We start from the raw sequence: 21,071 nt of genomic DNA on the forward strand, positions 1-21,071 counted from the left end.
TGTAAGTTGACCACTTGCGGTGCAGTAATTTGGTGGTCAACTTAGACAGGTGGTCAACTTATAAAGGGGGTAATGATTTTTTTTTTTTTTTTTTGGAATTCTTGCACCATGACACCTTTTGTAATTCTTCCAGTTGACACCTACTCTTTCTGTTTAACTCACTTTCATTGTTTAGCATTACTTTGAAACAATATTTTAAGATGTTATTCAAATATTTTTAGAGATTATTTTCCCAGAATGACGTATAATGTGTCGTGCAAATTTAAAATTTCAGTAAATTGATCAAAAAAAGCCTTATTGTTTATGAAAAGTCACTCATTTTATATTAATAGTTCCTGAAAATTTATAGCTAATCAAAAATTACAAATTTTTCGCTTAACAACAGAAGAAAAACAAGTTTGGAGAATAAAAGGGTTCTTAGTAGTTTTCCCATGTGGTTAAACTCAAAAGGAGGTTTAGTTATGCTGCTGTTTCATTTAGTTGGTAAAATGCTGGTCTGGCATCAGAAATATTCTTGGAAAGCTTAAAATAATAATAATAATAATAATAAAAATAATTTGCTAAATAAAATTTTAAAAAATAAACCAAGTGGTCAACTTACAAAGGGTTTTTTACAATACTCCAATCCAAACTTGGTATTCATTAGTGGTCAAGATAGACAGGTGGTCAAGATAGAGAGGTGGTCAAGTTACAGAGGTTTTCCTTCATTATATAAGGTAGGACTAATTCCGTTCCTGACAAAAGCGGTCAACATAGACAGGTGGTCAACTTACAAAGGTGGTCAACTTTACAGGTTTTACTGTATTGGGCCCCATTTAAGCTCGGGCCCGGACTAACAGGTGTCCCTTCTCCCCTCTGTACACGACCCTGCCCTCCTCCCCCTAAAACTCTTATGAAACTTACACTGTACTGATTTCGAGCCGGGGACTCCCCAAAGGCTGGGCCCCTAGATTCCAATTAGGCGAGTATATTGTAACCAAGATGTGACAAATTCAGCTCCTTGATACATCCTGCGTAAAAAAATGCAAAAATCACGATTCTCGCGTTTTTGTAGCATAATTTTCAAGATCATTTTTGTGACTGATATGTTTCATGTCTTGCATTTATTCAATGCCGAATTCAGTATCATGGAAGTTCTTTTGTTATTGCTTGTTTTTTTTTTTTTTTTAATTTTTTTTCTTACTTCTACGGCATACTGTTAATACCTTAAGTATGAGAAAAAAAATAACACTTACTCTACTCTTTTTCATTTTCTGCACTTCTTGTGATTGAAAAAAAAGATGTTTGTTTCGAGAAATATTTCGTTGCATTTATTAACTTAAAACGGGTGTGTCTTACAAAGTTATAAGAGCTTCAAATAATTTCAACTGTTCGAGAGTCTGAAAATTATTTAAGTTTTTGAAATTCCTTGAAAAGTTCTTCAATTTTGTATCTCATCAAGAAAATAAAGTATGAATTGTCCAAATGACCAGAATATTACCCTTCCGTTCTTATTTTCTGCATGTCTACACTATTTCTTTTAAACTATTTTGTACAATTTTCATACTGTAGGGCAGTTAATGAAAAAAAGTGGGGGTAGGGGGAGTGATCAAAAACAAACTTCACTAAAAGTCGATATGAGCAGATGACGTGGTGCTTCTCTTTTCTCCTCTCTCGTTTTTCCTCTCTGTCCATTAATTTCCATGATTTGTCGAGCAAGCAATTTTTATTTTGTTTGATCTTGATTGGAAAAAGAATGTATAACTTTTAAAAAACTTTGTTTGCCTATTTTTTTTTCATATTTTCGTTGCTTCAATTACCTAATATAAGGCCTCAAAATACAGATTTTTTTTTTTTTCAAAAATTTCTACATCCGACTTAAAGGGACACCCTCGTGTTATCCTTACCACTACAAGGTGAATAAGAAAAATAATAAGAAATTAAAATAAAATAACAACAGTCCAAACAGTGGAATCGTTAAAAATCAAGACAAAAAGTCTTCTATGTTAACATTTTTATTCGTTTGGTGTGTCTATATATATACTATATGGGGTGTGTGTTGGGCAATGTGCTAATCCGGGCCCCTCCCGAAAAAAAATTCTGGATACGGCCTTGAGTTGAATGAAATTTAACACACAGTTGAGTGGTAATGGTACAAATAAATGATTACATTTTCAAACCAAACAAACAATAAAAAGAGATAGAAACTAGTATTTTGTGTGGCCACCACACGCCGCAATAAGAGCTGCTACATGACTCGGCATGGAGTGAAACAAAGTTTGAATATCTGCCTGCGGAAGGGCATTCCATATTGTTTGTATGCGCAACCAAAGTTCGTCTGTCGTAGCAACAGGACGAGGATCACGAGTGAGAAGCTGCTCAACGAAATCCCACACATATTCAATCGGTGACATATCCGGGGAATTTGCAGGCCAAGGAAGAAGCTGTAACTGCTGCGAATCAAGGTAGGATTTGACAGTCCTGGTGACATGTGGACGGGCATTATTCTGCTGGAATACAGCCCCTGACAATCCTTGCAGGAAAGGAGTAGCTTGGGGCTGTAAAACTTCGTTTATGTATCGGGTACTGTTCAAATTGCCCACAATTCGTAGCAATAGGGAAGTTTTCCATTTTTTAATTTTATTTTTATATGATAGAGTAACATGTATGAACATCATAGGTGAAAAAAATTTTGCGATACGATAAGTAGTTTTTTTTTAAATTAATTTTTAAACTTCAAGCGCTTGTGACGTCAAATGGCACAGGAAGTGACGCCATGCGCTCTTCCGCCGAGGGAGAAGCCGAAGGACGTGCAGTTGTCTTCGAAGACAAAACGTAAGGCTTACCTCCTCGCATTTAACTCCTCGCGTTTCTGGAACATTAAACCTCTCATCCTCTCGGAAATATTCGAACAACATCATTGATGGGGCCGTGGTAGCCCGATCGGTAGAGTGTCGGATTCGGGGCCGGAGGGCCCTGGTTCGAACCTCGATGGTCGAAGACCCACCGTCGTCATTAAAGGGGACTGGGCGACGTTAAATATGCTCGTGGTCTCAATGTCCTCAAAGTGAAACGATACCTCTGGGGGTGCTAGCACCAGGTAGCTATTAGCTCTTGGACTAGTTCTAAATTCTCATTAACTGTTCGATCCGGTGATGGTGCTGCCATCTATCGGTATATAAAAATAATGGAGGCAAGGCACTTAGTATGCAGTCCTCGACATAAATACAGTTGAAGTCAGTTGTGACTCTTGAATAGAATAGAATAGAATAGAACATCATTGATGTTACTTGAGGAAGATTATTAAATTGTGCTTTAACGAATTCGGCCTCCATAGTGTGTTCAAAAGGATTATTGAATTTCTAAAAAATAAAAATATCAGCGCGCTCAAAATGTTCGTAGCGAAAACAAGGGATCTTCGGCGGAAGGCTGCCCATTAGTGCCCTGTAACGTAAGCTCGTGACGTTTCAGAAGAGCGCACTTTTGAGCGTGAATTTTTAAAAACTCATTAAAAATCAATCATGGTATTTTAAAATTCGGCGATGGTGAATTTTTTAGTTATGAGGGTCAATTAACAATATCCAATAGTCAAAATATGAACATTTAATAGGTTGCAACTTCCCTATTGTGATCGTCCATGATATGTTATGGCACCCCAGACCATAACTCCGGGTGTTCGTCCACTGTGGCGTTCGACAATGCACTCCGGAATGTGCCGTTCACCGGCATAGCGTCTGACACGAATTCGGCCATCATGGTGCCACATAATTGAAGTGGGATTCGTCAGAAAAGACCACCTCTGCCAATCAGCACGCCAGCTCGGATGCACATTGGCCCATTGTAGCCGCAGGCTGTGATGGTTTTGCGTGAGAGGAATCCTGTATAAAAGAATCTCATCAAAAACAACCCTGTTGTAAAAATTTCCCCGCCAAGAAAACCTTTAACTTTTTCGCACAAAAAAGAAAACCTGCATCCTAAACCCAAAAACCCTCAGCCATAAAAAGTTATGATATCTAGTTTGCCCGCCAAGTATCTGGCAAACAATCATCCTCTCTCTTCTCCTTGTTCATCACAGCTACTTCCATTAGAACCTCCTCCCACCTTCAACTCCTCAGAAATATGGATAGATATTTTAAATTGTTTATCTTGTATGGCGGGAAGCTTTTTGCTCACCAAGCAACCACTTCACTTTGAAAAGCTTCCCGTGATAGAATCCCGGGAAGACACAATTTGGGTGGTAAAAACGAGGGGGGAAGGGGAGGGGGTCAAATGGCACAAAAGGCACATCAGTAGGGCACAAGGAATGTGTGTGCGAAATTTCAGCTTGATTCCTTTTTTCATCTGGGCTGTAGCCCTGTCAAAGAAAGCGAAAACTTTTTTGAACAGCGATTTTATAACTTTAATACCTCCTCCCCCTGATGGTCCAGGGGATTGTATTTTGGTTTACGGCGTCAGGGGCTACTAGAGATTGAGTGTACCAAAAATTAACTCCGGGGGTCTTCATCGGGCTGAGATACAGAGGAGTGAAAAACCCCCCAAAAAAAACCAACTTGTTCTGTCGTGTAATCTTGTTCTTGGTCGCTTTTATTTTCTTTCGTCTTTGGCGGTGGATTTGCTTCTGTTGGCTGCTGACGTTTGGTTTCCTTGGCGGGGCGGGACACCCCCGCGTCCCGTGATCCTTGTGCGTAGCCCACGCTGCAGCAGACATCTCCGAATTGATGAAGCACACAATGAAACACCTGTAGCTGTTGACCACTCTGATACCAATTGTCTGGAAGAAGCTGTGCGGTTTATCAGCGCCATACGCACCACGACGAAGGGCGATGATTCTGCCCCGTTCAAACTCCGAAATTTTCTCAAATTTCTCTTTCTTTCGTCGAAGAGGCATAGTCAAGATTCCGTTAACGTTTACTCTAGCATATAACCACCGATACACACCTCGCTACAACTGTCTATTTATATTCGGTTCTATCCGCCGTTCAGAGGACGCTGCTCAGCATACACATGCGCTACCGGTCTGCAATTCTAATCATTTGCATATCATGCTCTGCTTTACATTTCCTGCAATTTTCAGCTCTCTCGCGTAAGTCCTTCGTGGTGTTGCAATTTTCACAAACGGGAGTATAATTTGGCTCATGTGATTAAGTCATTAAATTGCAGCAAATTTACAGGAGGACAGAAACTAACAGTGTGTTCAAGTTATTAAATAAAAATGCTAAAAAAAAGCAATCCTTCCACGGCGTTGCTAATGCCAAAAAATTAAAAGACAACATACGGCAACCTTCTAGCAGAATTTTAAATCAATTGTCTGTTCCATACGAATCAGTTGATTCGCCTATATACGCACAAAACATTTTACAACCATTGTGTTGATGCAGAGGATAAAAATTTAGAAGTTTTCGCTCAGCTGCTGCAGAGGAAATCAGTCTTAAATTATGCTATTTGCAAAAAAAAAAAAAAAAAAAAAATGCGCATTTACTTTAATAAAATACCCTCAAACCGCTCGTGTAATTTATTTAAACTGTGCGTTTTCTGTATTAAAAGTTACCACTGGAAATTACTTCATCATTGTTTCGACTGCATATTTGAATACAGCCCTAGACGCACGCAGGTGTGCCCCCTCCCAAGTTCAATGGCGCAAATGCCCCCCCCCCCCATTTTCTCAACCCTCTTACTCTTTTTTTTTAGCTTTCTTTTTTATTTGATTTATTTTTTAAAAATTTTTTTATCAATTTATTATTTTTTTTATTTATTTTTAAATTTATATATTATTTTTTTAATTATTATTATTATTTTGTTAGAAAGTTCTGTACTTCACCAATAACATACGCACACACACACACAGTAACTAATAAATAAATTCAATAAAATGTGAACAAAATAAAATAAAGTAAATAATTCGAATTAAAAATAAATCAATAAATGAACTTAAATAAATAAATTTAAAAATATTTAAAATCCGGCCCCCCAAATTTTGATGGCGCAACTTGCGCCATAATCCCCCCTCCCCCTGTGGGCACCCTTGAACGCACGCGCGCTTTATTAAACATTTAAAATGGGAGATCATTTTGCCTATTTTCCAGCTGCATACTTGAATAAATCCCGAAATACGCATGCTTTTTTAATTTTTTTATTCTTTATTTATTTTAATTAATTTATATTTATTTGGAAGTACGCAAGAACATATGTTTTATTTATTTAATTGGAGCTTTTATAAAATGAAATTATTTTACGTATGGCTCACCTGTATACTTTGAGAAAATCAAGGGGAACCAGACGTTTAACAACCTATTATGGATTAGTTTATGAAACTTTATAAATTAGCAGTAATCGAAATAGGCACAATGGCTAAACGTAATCAAACATAACAAAGTAATACCAAATATTTAATCTGATGGACGTACATCAAAGAGTAGCATACTTGGATAGTTCCAGAAAAATGCGCGCCTTATTTGTACGTAGAATTTAAAGCACTCAAAAATGCTCGTTTTATTTACTTAACTAAATTTGTTCAAAAGATATTATAAATGTTTCAATCAGGGCTTAATTTGCATGAGAACTCACGAAAGCTTAGCTCCCTCATTACTTTTAAATGTTTGGTAGATTTTAACATATTAGATAAAAATAGGTGTGAAAATCAATTCGCAAGACCACAGTGCTCCTGCACTTATTTTGTTAGAAATTAAGCCTTTTAAAACATGAGATACTCTGACAAAGAAAGTGATGAATTCAAACTGATCTTTGTTCCACAAAAATCAAATCAACAAACTCCTTATATGAAGAAACAATTGTGAAAAAAAATCGCTAACGCACACATAAGTTCGGTGACAAATGGTTTCTACTTTGATTTAGTTGTTACAGAGAAGACGAGTTTCTTGTGATATGATAGCTGAACCTTGCTAATTAAGAGCCAGTTTTTACAAGAGTCAGGCAGGTCAGGTACATGCTATTTTTGATTTCGCTAAAAATTTTACAGTGGATTCTTCGAATGATTTTATAAGATACATATTTTTTCTTTTCTTTCAAAATATTTTTTTGAGACCCTCAAAAATTCCGAAAGTTGGTCCCGACTTAGGGTTTTTCTCAAATCGACATTTTTAATATTCAATTATCTCTATGCATTGAGCATCAGAAAAAGTAATCTTTGTGATTACAACATGATATTTAGTGCCTCAAATGAAATGTATCGTGAATTTTATGGCTGACCTCCAGTGGACCCTGGCAGGGGTGGCTAAACTGTGCCGAAGAAAGTGAAAATGGGACATGTTTGAGACCTCCTGGTTCCATGTACTGAGGCTCCACCTTGGTTTTTGTACGTAATTTGTGTAATCCACTATAATATTAAAATCTGTTCGCGTCCGTCTGTCTGTCTGTCTGAAGATCGATCTTCTCGAGAACCGCTGCGAATCGAGAGTCAAACGAGATACCGATCAATTCGAAATTTTCCAAAGAAAACAATAGGACCAATCTCGTAATTGTGTGACTTTAATTAGCGGAGATATTAAATAAAACGTTAATTAACATAACGTTATTCAGGAATTTTTATTTCTTTCCTGTTGCCATTTTGCATATGGGTGAGCAAGTAAAATTCTAATAATTGTTTTAAGAGATTTTTTTGGTTGCCTTCCAAATCTTAAAACAACGTTTCCATCTAGAATTTTATTTTGAATTAGTTTAAAATTGGTTGTTCTATTCGGATAGCCTTTATTTTATCGTCTGTCTTTTTTTTTTTTTTTACATTCAACGTTCTTAACTCTTTTTAGCATATGAAAGTTGTTTCTTTAGCTTTGTTTATTGATTGTAGTGTAAGTTTATCATTCACCGGCCTCCTATTTTGGTACATTTAGGATGTGCGACTAATTATGTTTATTTTGTTGGACTTTTTCCCGTCACATGGGTGAGTTTTCGAATTGTAATAACTCTCTTTTTCCTTCCTGTTTCTATTTTTGAGATACAGTTTGTATCGTTAAAAGAACACGTTAAATTAAGATTGTTTGAATTTCTTTAAGTGAAACAGAGTTGAACAAAAAAGATTGTTTTTAAGGATTTTAACAGAAGCTAATTTGGAATCTGATGACTTGGTATTAAATTAATGCTTATTGGTATTTATTTAGTCTTGGTGCTTTAGTTTCACGTAATCAACCAAAAAGTGTGTGTCATTTTATGTAAAAAGCTGATTGTAATTGTACATAAATATTTCAGATATAGTCTATCAGATGTAATTCATTTTAACGTCAGCAAAGATTATAGTTGATAATGCATGTATTTTGATCTTTTGTGCTAATTGAAAATACTCATAACTTGTATCATTGATAACTATGATTAACGTTAAAGAGATTTTTGCCAAAAATATGCTCTACTGGTGTTTTGCAAACCTTGCATTACGCGTATTTATTTACTAATTAGAGCTTTAGAAACTGATGTCAGAGTAATAGTAAACATCATTTGGACATCTCTTTCATTTTATAAGTAGCCCGTGCAACTCCGGGCACGCAACTAGTAATATATATAAATTATTCAATACCCTCATTAGTTGCATGGCTCACCCTCTGCGCTGCCAAAAAATGGCGGTTTTTGCATCGAAAAATGCTAAAAAGTGCAGTTTTCATTAGCCTTTATCTCAGTTCACTGAGGGTCAGTGTAGAACTGGATACCTGCATTTCAAATTAGAGTGTGTGTATTTTGACAAACAAGTAACAGAACTATGGGCAATGGTTCTGAAGGCTCATAAAATGCACTTCAAGATGACGAAATTGCATACGAGGTAACGACGCATCCAGTTAGTTGTACTCAAGCTATATTCTTTGCCTTGCATTTGTTTTATTGTCCCACTAGTCAGTTAGGCAACCATACCCTTGTTTTATAATGTCATAATATTGCTTTTATCATAAGTAATGAAATGTGACTTAGTAATTGTTTGCTATCATGGTAGTTTAGTGCAGAGAAAATAATTTTTGTCTCAATAATGTACAGCCTAAACGAATGACGACGAACTATAATGTACATTACAAACGAAAAAAAGCTTTCTTAATTAAAATATTTAAAAATATACCTAACATATCTTCAAAAAAGTGTTACAAATAACTTACGTTTTTACCGCAATAACAACCTTTTTTTTTCACTTTGCTTCCAGTTGTAATATTATAAAGTATGCGAGTAAGCATAATTAGTCTACTTGCAAGTCTATAACTCTTTTATGATAAGTTTTTGATCATACTAGTTTTCTAAATAGCATCTGGAAGTCGGGGGGGGGGGGGAGGGAGTTTAAACCTGTATTTGTTGATTGAACTGAAAACTGAACAGTTCATTTTGCTGTTTTGAAATACGTATTTTGTTCTTGAAAAAAAATTGCCCATAGTTCTTTCACTTGTTTGTGAAAATATACATACTCTAGTTTGAAATGCAGGTATTCAGTTCTACACTGAGCCTCAGTGCACTGAGATAAAGGCTTGTGAAAACTGCACTTTTTGGCATTTTTCGATGGAAAAACCGCCCATTTTCGGCAGCGCAGAGGGTGAGCTAAGCAACTAATGGGGGTATTGATTAATTCATATATATCATTACTCAAATTAAGTACAAAACCCATGGTGGAGCCTCAGTGCATGGAACCAGGAGGCCTCAAACATGACACATTTTCACTTTCTGCGGCCCAGTTTAGCCCCCCCCCCCCCTGCCAGGGTCCACTGAAGGTTAGTCACAAAATTTACAATATGTTTCAATTTAGGTACTAAATGTCATATTGTCAACACAAGAATTTTTTTGGTGGATGCTCAATACACAGAAATAATCGAATTTTAAAAAACTCTGATTTGGAAAAACCTCTACGTTGGGCTCCACTTTACGAATTTTTACAGGTCCCCAAAAAGCATTTTTGAAGGAAAAGAAAAAATACGTGTCCTCTAAAATCTTTAAAAGAATCCACCATAAAAATTTGAGCAAAATCAAAAATAGTGTATATCCGAACACCCCAATTCTGCCCGGTTCTAATAAAACTGGCTCTTAAAAATTCGAAAACTAAAGAGCTATATTATGTTCGTGGCAGTAAATTTATTTTCTATTATTCAAAAACATACAAAAAAAAATTATTCTGCGTATTAACTTGTGTTATCGACAGGATCTTTCATATAGTAGAGACAGAAACGTAAAGATCGAAAAAATCTTACCTGTAGTTCTATGCAACTGAAGTGGAAACTTTTAACTGAAACTTATAAATCACATAAAATGGTTTCATACCTCACAATCCTTTGACGCATAATAAAAGTTTTGACGAGAAATCACCATTCTGGAAGTCTGAGCTACCGACATGATATAAAAACTTAGGACAAGCATAAATAACTTTTTTTTATCGACATAATTTCATTTTATCTATAACACAAGAGTCAATCCTCATAGATGAACAAAAAACATATGAATTATTGATTTCCTTTGGTATTTATTTCTGCTGCAATTTTTTATAATGCAAGGGATTTTTTTCTTTCTCTTTTGAAGACCGCAATTCGAACGTAGGACACGTTGCAAATCTACCTTTGAAGCAATAAAAAGAGTTCCTGTGTCATAGATTGAAGTAAAACGAAATTTACTGCACGAAAAGGAAAATTTGTTTCTAATTGGAAGTGTTTGGGAAATTTTTTAGGGACTTAAATTAACACTTTTCTTGATATTCATCCAAACCTAAGGGCATAAAATAAAATATATAACAGAACTTATTAAAACACGTAATTTAATTTCTTCATAATGTGTTGAGAAAGATGTCAAATACAGAATCCCAGACCCCTCGTATTTCAATTCTATATTGGTTCATGGTAAAAGACAGACCACCTGATGTAAACAAAGAAATGCGCCATTTGGCGACGCCAGTCACGTGTATAGCTTAGATAAGAGCAAATTGGTGCACGCAGACGGTGAATGCAAATGCTATTGGTTTACTTTTTCTTATACTTGAAAAATTCCTCAAAAGGGGCCATTGGGACGAACTTTCTGGCATCCAGATTGTTTACTTCTGGTTTATCTTTTCCGTGAACGCGGTAAAGATTACTTTTCGGGTTGACAGTTCCTAGCAATCAAAGGGATACGCGTTAAAATGTCTACATTAGTTTAAACTAATGACTAAACTTTGTTCCTGTTTAATTTTAATCAGTTTTACTGAAAGTTTTAATAGTATTTTTAATTTTTATAGGTCTGGCAACTAAATCAACCTGATAAATTTGAATTCCTGTTATACGTAACGAAGATAGAAATATGTGATACTGTATTAGTAAGTGATTCTTTTATGCAGTTATGTTTTCTCTATCTTTTTTCAGTTGAGCTTGAAAAGGCTGAGGAGGAACCATTTGATAAAACTTTATGCATTTTATGCAGGGGAATGTGGGGCAAAGTGAAATAGTTAAGATAACTTACGTTTTCAAAATGAAAAAATTTAAAATTGCTTTGAAATTTGCCGTATGCAAAGAAAGAACAATGTAGTTCATAATAAAGCTTGCATTGAAACATTATTTTTCATTTTTGGCTGTAAATTTATACCTTCAAAATAAAGAGGAAATTTTTCAATTTTTTAGAGCGGGGGGGGGGGGGGGGGCACAGTGAAATATTAATATTTTTCTAATGAAATATTTTCAATTTGATTAAAAAACATTTGTCATCAAATGAATGAATAAATAAATGGATCACCAACGAATATATAAACAAATCAAGATATTAAAAAAGTGAATGAGTAAAAAAATATTTAATGAATGAGGAAATAAGTGAATGAATGAATAAGCAAGTTTAATTCAAGAAAGAACGCAAATGAATTAATAAATGAATACTTAAATGACTTAATGAATGAATGCTTAAAATAAACTTAATGAATGAATGAATAAATAAATAGTCAAAGAGTGAACTATTTCACTTTGCTTTGAATGCATTAACTTTGAAAGATTGTATTAAACATTTAAAATCAAAACATACCCAATCATAACAAATAAGTACTGCCCTGGACATCAGTAGTATTAAAGTATTCATTACAAGAACTTAATCATTTTACAATAGCAAAAATTATTTTTGAAAAATCACAAAACATTACAGTTGAACCGATGACTACAAAAACCAGTCATCTCCTGAGTTTCAACAAAGGTCGGATTCATCGATTCAATTTATGCATCTAATTTTGAAACTGACTTGGATTATTTCATACCTTGAACTTAAGAGCTATTTATTTTTGAATCTATTCAACTAGATGCTTCAGACCATAGTTAAAATATTTTTAGGTGAAATATGTTACCACTTCCCTATTCCCCGCTATTTCACTTTTTACCCCACATGCCCCTATTGATTTATTTAATCATTCATAAATTAAATTATCGATAAATCGAGTGCAATAAATACTTCAACAAAATACTCTGTCTTTCTATGAAAAGAAATTTGCGAATATTCTGTAAAAGGGAAACTAATAATCACTTTATTTCATGAATCTTTAGCCGAAATTTGTTTCTTAAAAATGTTATCTAAGTTTAAGGGAGTTTGTTTTTCATTTAAAAAAATCTTTGGAAATAAATGTAGTTTTCATTTTTTTCTATGCTAATCGAAGGGTTCTGGTTTCGGAATGCCACCAAGTACCCATCGAATACATGCGGAATACGTGCTCGATATATCTGTGGGTCCGAAATCCCACAGATATATCGAGTACACAGCCACAGATATCCCTGTAGTAGGTCGCTAGCAGTTAGCGTTGGTACGGAGTTGCTAGATACTTACCGCCTCCCCTCCAGAACTATGCATGGTTAAATTAACGTAAGCTCAATCGTAAAATCTAAATCAGCGCCGAAAATTAAGATGCTAAACTTAAAAGTACAAATGCATGCTACCTGCGGATTATGTCCCAGAAAATACGACACAAATCTTCATTCTCAGAAATTTTAAGATATTTCTTTTCTTTGAAAATTTTTGGTTTTTTCCACACCTCTAAGCAGGGGTGCCCATCCCCCCCAAGCTCAATGGCGCAAATTCCCCCCCCCAAAAAATTTTCTCGCTTTCGAATTGGGTTAAACATAACAGTTTTTAGAGTGTTTAATTTCCAGTCAAATTCACGGGGGGGGGGGGGGGCGCTAACAAATACCATTTGAACTGAAATGTTGTTGGATTGTTGACCCGCCTTGCCTTCCCTAATTTTGAAACGTGGACCTTAAGTAAACAAATTTTGGGTACCCATGAATTTTGCTACATCTTTTTTGTTTTTTTTTTTTCAAACGTATGAATGATTACAGGGACGACTTTCTGGCTTTGGATGGAGTCATTACTAGATGTATACAACATGAACCGTGAAACGGAAATTTATTGTCAATTAAATAGGGGGTCCAGGGAGTTTCTCCCCCAGAAAAGTTTTGAAATTGTAATTTTAAAACCAGTTTTATACGATCTCTGGTGATGTTACGAAAATAAAAGGTTAGGTGGCCCCTTCACGGTAATTTTTCAATATTGAAACTTTAAAAGCGCAATTATAAATAGTCTACCGTTGTGTTAAGGAGGGCTTTCCTTTGTTTTCAAAATTGTAGTTCTAAAAACACAGTTTTAGACTATCTGTGGTAATGTTACGGAAAGAAGAGATCTTAGGGCTCGCCCCTGGAAATTTTTCAAAATTAAAGTCTTGAAAACGCTATATATGGTTGGGAGGCAAGCAGTTTTCTGAAATTGAAGTTCTAAAATCGCAATTGTAGTCACCTTTGTGACGTTAAGAAAAAGAGTTTTCAAATGCTCTCCCGGAATTTTCTCGATATTGAAGCCCTAAAAACCAAATTTAGGACGACTTTTTAATAATGTTGACGAGAGTGGGGAGGAGGGAGAGGGTCGTTCCACTTAAATTTCCGAACTTGTAGCTTTAGAAACATTTTTGATATTTCTTGATAATGTTAGTGGAAGGTGAATTTCGGTGCCATTCCCCCGGTAATTTTTTGAAATTGATACTCCAAAAACGCAATTCTAGGCTTGTCCTTGATCGTGTTAAGGAAAGAGGGGGGAATCAGGGGCTCTCTCCTATAAATTTTTCAAAATTGCATGACGAGAAACGCAGTTTTAGATGACTCTTGATAATAAAGAGGATGTCATTCTGGCGTTCAAATCTTCTGATCCAACTTTGAAATGGACACCAACTCCATGTCGTTCTGTGATGCTCCTTTCATTGAAAAAGAGACACGGTCATTAAATTTTGGAAAGGAGCACCAGGGCTGTCGCTATTTCAAAAGAACTGGGGGGGGGTACGCTTTTTGCGGCCCCTTAATTTTTTCAAACGCATGTTCGAATGTGCAGAGAGAGAAGATTTGGCTTCTGGTTTAGCAGGGATAGTCATATTACTAGACCTTAGTACTAGTAATATAAATAATCGTTAGGATAATATTCAATCAGAATTAGGGGGTGTCGGAGGGCTACCTTCTTGCATTATTTTGCAATTTGAAGACATAAAAACGCAGTTTCAAACTACATTTTAAGTTTGGGAGGAAGGGGAGAAGAGTTCCAGAGGATAGCATCTCCCGCGCGATAATTTTTCCAAATTTAAGTTCCCAACACAATCGTACGTTATATTTAATTACTAGTGGTACCCGCACGGCTTTGCCCGTAGTTGAAAATTAAAAGGTCATTCGGTTCGCCTGTATAGTTACAAATAATGGATGACGAATTTCTCGCCAATTGGCTATGTTCATTCGCTCTGCCATTCCACGTCATGCTAATTTCGTAATTTACTCGTCCATCTTATAATAGTTTTGCTCCAGAAAATGTTCTTAAAAGTGAAATAGAAAAATAACAAAATCGAATTTTCGAAAAATCGCGCTTCGAGGTGCACACCCCCATGCTACAAACTAACTTTGTGCCAAATTTCATGAAAATCGGCTGAACAGTCTAGGCGCCATGCGCGTCACAGACATCCTACAGACATCCAGACAGAGAGACTTGGAGCTTTATTATTAGTAAAGATGTTCAGAAGAGGGGTCCAGGGGCTCTCACTCGGGAATTTTCAAGACTGTTATTTGAAAAACAGTTTTAGACGATCTATGATGATGTTAAGAGAGTTAGAGACTCGAGGTCATCATTCTATAATTTTTCAAAATGCAAACTTGAAGCACGCATTCCCAATTGTGAATTATTTCTGATTGTGATACATAAAGGGGGGTCCGGGGGCTCTCCCCCGAGAAAAATTTGAAAATTATAGATCAAAAAATGCAGTTTAATACAATCTATGGTGATATTAAAAGGATGAGAGATGCGCCCTCCCCCGTCGAAATTTTTTGAAATTTTGAAGTCGTAAAAACGCGATTGTAGACTTTTTTGTTAAAATTTAGTGCACCGCCAGTTTCTTGAAATCAAAGCTCCGGAAACGTAATTTAAGCCAACCTTCAATGAAAGGGGGAGGGAGTTTTGAAGGGGCTCGCGAACAGAAATGTTTCGTAATTGATGCACTAAAAGCGAGATTTAAGACATTTTTCGATGATGTTGGCGAGAAAGAGAGAGAGAGACGCATTCTCTCGAAAAAAATTTCGATCCGTAGAAACCGCAGTTTTAGATTTTTGTTAACGTTAATGGGTGGAGAGATTCGGAGTCCTCCCCTGGAAAATTTTCAAAATTGAAATTCAATTAAAGTAATCGTAGACGATTTATTGATACTGTTAGAGGGGTAAAAGGTTTTGGAGATCTCTCCCCAGATAATTTTTCTAAATTGAAGCCTTAACAATGATATTTTTGAGGATCTCCGGTAATATTTGGAGGACGACAGTTTCGGAACAACTCAGGGAGTTTTTTTTTAAATTAAAGTCCAAAAGACGAAATTTATTCGACCTTGAATGAGGATGAATGATTAATTGAGAGGGCATTTCTCGGAGGTTAGGTTGGGAGCACTCTCATGGTTTTTCGAAATTGCACTCCTAAATACTCAGGTGTAAGCCAGCTTTAATGGCGTTAGGCTAAAGAATGGGGTTTGAGAACAATTTTTCCGGGATTTTTTTAAAATCTAAATTTTAAAAGCTCACTTCCAGGCCAGCTTTGGGGACGTAAAAAGAAGGGTTTGGAGTTCCCTACTCTTCCTTTCAGTTTGGCTACGTCCCTCCTATCTTCATTGTCAATTTTAATTACTGATAAACATATTGTGGTAATATTTTCTTCCAATTTTCCTTTGCCAAACACGATTATTTACTTGGATTTTCCATAATAAAACTTTCAATCCCCCCCCCCCAATATTTTTTGTTTTCTTGCAATACAAGCGTTTGCGGCCTTGGAAAAAGGACTTTTAACACTTTGAACGGATGTGGTAATTTTCTGCGATACTTTAGGTCTCTATTCCACTTGATTTTATTTTAAATATGCCACCTGCATCTCTTGATTAAGCTGTGATTTAATTACGATTTTTACATTCAAAAATTTAGAACTTTTGGTGTGAGTATTCATTACAATACATTGAATCTCTCTTTGCATTTAACTGTTTTATTATTTTTTTTCCTCTCTATTTCGCATTTATTTCGGCGACCCAAACATTTTTCTCCACTTAGCAATGATTTTCAGTACAATATTTTTCATCAAAAAAAAAAAAAAACATATAGGAATGTTTCGGCGAACCCTATCCTATGGGCTGTTCTAATGAAGCTGTCCTATTTATTTATGTTTTCTTTTTCTTTTTTTTTAACTGAAGAACCATAAAGCATAATTTTGTATAACCAGGGCCGTCGAGAGACAAGGCGTGCACCATGTTAGTTTTGTCGCCTTTCCTCCCTCCCATTATGCTAATTTTACTCTGTGCACAATACTTTAATTTGAGCCGAGCCCATAGTTTCCGACTAGGCAGACATACCCACTTTGCGGCCTAGTGAAGAGTGTACTGTACTGAATACTTTATTTTATTTTTGGTTCATAAAAATGTTTGAAGCGTACATTTCCGCGGCTCTTAATAAAAGAGAATCATGGATGTTCCCAAATTGTATTTTAAGATTACATTTTCCATTCAAATTTTACAGAAAAAATAATTTTTGTTACTATTATTTAATTGTTCATTTATAATTACCATTTTAATTTTTTAAAACAGCAAGGAGTTTCCCTTTCTCTTCTTTCGTTATCATCGCTAAAATGAAATTGGCGGCCCCACTTCTGAAAAACTGGGGGGTGTAGCACCCCCCCCCCTTCCCGTCTTGGCGACGGCCCTGAAGAGAACGTGAAAAAAGTATTATTAATGTATCTATTTCTTGTTCAGTAAGTTTAAATATTTTTTCTTTCCAAAATTCAAGAATTTCATGTTCTAAAGAAAAAAATGTTCTGGAAAAAAAAAATCCCCCCCAAAAATTTTGATGGCGCAACTTGCGCCATAATCCCCCCTTGTGGGCACCCCTGCCTCTAAGAACTAGTCTGCAGACTCTCTAAAGAATCGACGCCGTACGTTACGCTGATTCTGCTACGGGGGGCTAAATGACTAGGTGCAAACACATGAAATATCGGTTGTAGGAGGTACTTGGACCGGGCTCTGATGTACTTCGAAGTTTTTTTTCTTTCAAACTTTGAATTTATTATTTATGTATTCCAGTTTTAAAGACAAATATAAATTTCAGAACACCTTATGAAAGAAATATCATAGGCTTTCTATTTTTAAAGTATAATCAAGCCTGTAAAAATCTACATGAGATGAGCTTAGTTCTCGAAGTTTGTAGCATAACTAGAACACAGTAATATTTGTTTTTAAAGCTGTTTTTAAGAGTCATTTTTCTTTTAAAGCTGGACAAAGTGAATGGGGGCCTGATAGTTGACATTTTCAATTTTCCTGAAACTTTCAGGATATTTTACTAGTATTGTGATAAGAAAAAGTGAAGCTTCTTTCCTCTCTAATTTGACTTGTTGGCTCTCGAGTTTAGGTCAAAATTTAGGGACGTGAGAAAAAAGAGCTAAATATATGATTGCTTTGCTTCAAAAGCAATGAGTGAACCGAGCCTATTCTTCTAAATAAGGATACTAATTGATATTAGGTACATTCTAGTATAAATATTTCGGTGATTCACTTCATGGCTTTGAGGGCAAAGGTCAATTGAAAATACAATTTTTTAAACTTTTTTTGCCTTGTTTGGACCCGGATGTTTGCTAAAGTCGTGAGTAACCCTCGGAAATAAGTATATGATTAACTACTCACCACAGTATAGTACTAAGAAAAATATAAAATAGCTTTCGTTTCTCTTGGCTTTAGTAGTTAAACGGTCTCAAAATCGATGATTTTTTTTAAATGGCCAAGTTTAGAGGTCGATAACTTTGATCGCGACGGGTCAACAACTTTGGGACACAGTTGTAGTTACAGTCTAAGTGGTGTAGTTTAAGGTCCGGGTTAGAAACCCATGGCAACTAATCAACTTTTTTAATTACTCAGTATCAAAGTTGATAATTTGAAACAACAACAATCAAAGTTTTAGGTCAATTACTCTATAACGCGTGAGTCAATAACTTTGAGCAAGAGCTGTAATTATGCTCTACCTGGTGTAGTTTTAGACTCATGTCAGAAAACCATGAGATCTAATCATCTTACTTAATTAAACGGTCTCAAAAATGATGATTTCAGTATAAAAGAGCGTTTTTTCACGAGTTTATATGCGTGCTACTCAAAATCTTATGAGCTCAAACTCGCATAAATTCTAGAACGAATCAACAGCCAAATGTACTTCAAGCTCCCAAAATTTCATGCTTCCAGTGTAATAAAATTTTATGTAACCTTGACCACAACATGGCAATCCGAACCCAAACAAGGCAAAAAAGTTTAAAAAATTGCATTTTCAAATGACCTTTGCCCTCAAAGTCACCAAAATATTTATACCAGAATGTACCTAGTATCAAGTAGTATCCTTATTTAAAACAATTGACTTGGTTCCGTCACTGCTTTTGAAGCAAAGCAATCATATATTTAACTCTTTTTTTTCTCATGATCTTAAACTTTGACCACAACTCAAGGACAAACAAATCAGTTTAAAAAAAAAAAAAACACTTTTTCTTATCATAGTACCACTAACACACCCTGAAATTTTTACGAAAAATCAAGACATCAACTATCAAAAGTGTCCAACTTAGGAATAATGACTCTTAAATTCTAAATGAAGGCTCACCTAGATATATTTACCTGCTTGAATTACAGTTTTTCAGATAAGTAATTCGATTTAGTAATTTTTCCCCAAAGAAAATAATCATTTTGCCGTCAAAAATATACTATCAGTTGAATTGAAATGCATATGCTTTCCTTTCAAAATCAGTCTAAGAGCCCGAAACAAATTTATTTGGGTGTTTATGTAGGGAGATCGGGGCTAGTTGGCACAGTTTTCACTTTTTGATGTTTCTATTTTTTATGTAGGATTTACGGTAAAAGTGATTTATGCCTCTGACAGGGTAACATCATGGCTACAAAAAAAACATTGGGACCATCGTCTAAAATTCACTGGGAAACTCGTGAAAAATATTTTCCGAAGACGCCTCAACAGTGCCAACTAACCCCTGAGTCGGGGTTAGTTAGCATAGGTAATGGGGTAATTTGGCATATAATGTAAGGCAAGCGTTTCTAGGTGTGAGTGTGACACCTGCCGCACTATTCTATATCCTCCAATGCCATCTGGTACCTCTTGAGAAGCATTTATATTTTCTTTTGCAATCCTGCAATACCGTGCGAGACGTCTAACAGAGATCTTGAGTTCATCAGCTACGTCTCTCAAACTTCTTTTTTCAATTATGTGTGCCTCAACAGCTCTCTTTCTATATATCATCTGCTGTCACTGTAGCCCTCTCAGTTTTCCGTTAATAAGTCCTCGAATATCTGAAAGAAAATATTTACATTATCAAACATAGGTAAGGCAGAAAAGTGAGCTTACAGTAATCGTTCGTTAGGTAACTGTTTGACTAGGTAACCGTTTTCGCGAAATTAAGCTAAAATTTGTATAGCACTTAAATGATACCCTTTTTTAAAACACTAAGTTTGGCAAATCTACATAAAAGTACCTTTAATTGGACACATCAAGCGTTAATATCCATCGAGCCATTATTGATTCATAACTGTGAAAAAGGAAACACCTTCTGTAATTATAAACAGATAAAAAAAATAATAATTTATTATTGGGAAGTACCCTATGCTTAACTAAATTATGTCGGTATGAATGATGGCACACCTTAGCTTATCCGTTGTTGCGGTGTTAGTTGGCATACCCAGTCAGCTTATGTCTACTAGCATCCTAGTACGTATGCCAACTAACCCCAACACGGCAAGTAAAATAAACATGGCGACTGAAACAAATGTTCATCAACTACAGCAGAAATAGACTTATAACCTCTTAGTTAAACCTCCAAAGATACTAAAAACTTGTTAATGTTACCTCTGTGTGAATACGCTATTATACAAAACGACAAATACTGAAAAATAAAAATTTTACTTACTGATACGAAAATCACGTTTTCAATCCTTCCACTCAAAGCAATGGCTGGATCCATCTGGCGTTCTCATGCAAGATAGACGTATTAATGATGATCATGTGACAGGTTCAGTGGTGCTCTCAATCAACCGTGGAGTTTTTTAAAATCACAATGCCAACTAACCCATTATGCCAACTAACCCCGGTCTCCCCTACTGAAACTGCTATGGCAAATGGTTGACCTTGACCATAGAGACGATATAGTAGTTCAGTGTTGAATCGCAACATTCTGGGAGGGACGAAGGAAAATATAATCTCATCAAAAACAACCCTGTTGTAAAAATTTCCCCGCCAAGAAAACCTTTAACATTTCCCCACAAAAAAGAAAACCTGCATCCTAAACCCAAAAACCCTCAGCCATAAAAAGTTATGATGTCTAGTTAGCCCTACACCTTCAACTCCTCAGAAATATGGATAGATCTTTTAAATTGTTTATCTTGTTTGGCGGGAAGCTTTTCAAAGTGAAGTGGTTGCTTGGTGAGCAAAAAGCTTCCCGCCAAACAAGATAAACAAGGTGGGAGGAGGTTCTAATGGAAGTAGCTGTGATGAAAAAGAAGAGGGAGGATGATAGTTTGGCAGATACTTGGCGGGTAAACTAGATATCATAACTTTTTATGGCTGATGTTTTTTGGGTTTAGGATGCAGGTTTTCTTTTTTGTG

The 21,071-nt window shown here is 35.6% G+C and overlaps 1 protein-coding gene across 3 annotated transcripts in view; it reads left to right on the plus strand.

Annotated features, from left to right (window-relative positions):
- The window catches only part of LOC129218597 (NADPH oxidase 4-like), a 121,560-nt gene that overhangs the window by 93,851 nt on the left and 6,638 nt on the right, over positions 1–21,071 (plus strand). For all 3 annotated transcript variants that reach the window (XM_054852917.1, XM_054852915.1, XM_054852916.1), the window contains one exon: positions 11,156–11,233. In XM_054852917.1, coding sequence (XP_054708892.1) covers positions 11,156–11,233 — 78 coding nt within the window. The remainder of the gene's footprint in view (positions 1–11,155; positions 11,234–21,071) is intronic.

The sequence above is a fragment of the Uloborus diversus genome, chromosome 3 (genome assembly GCF_026930045.1).
Source record: "Uloborus diversus isolate 005 chromosome 3, Udiv.v.3.1, whole genome shotgun sequence".
Taxonomy (NCBI): Eukaryota; Metazoa; Arthropoda; class Arachnida; order Araneae; family Uloboridae; genus Uloborus; species Uloborus diversus.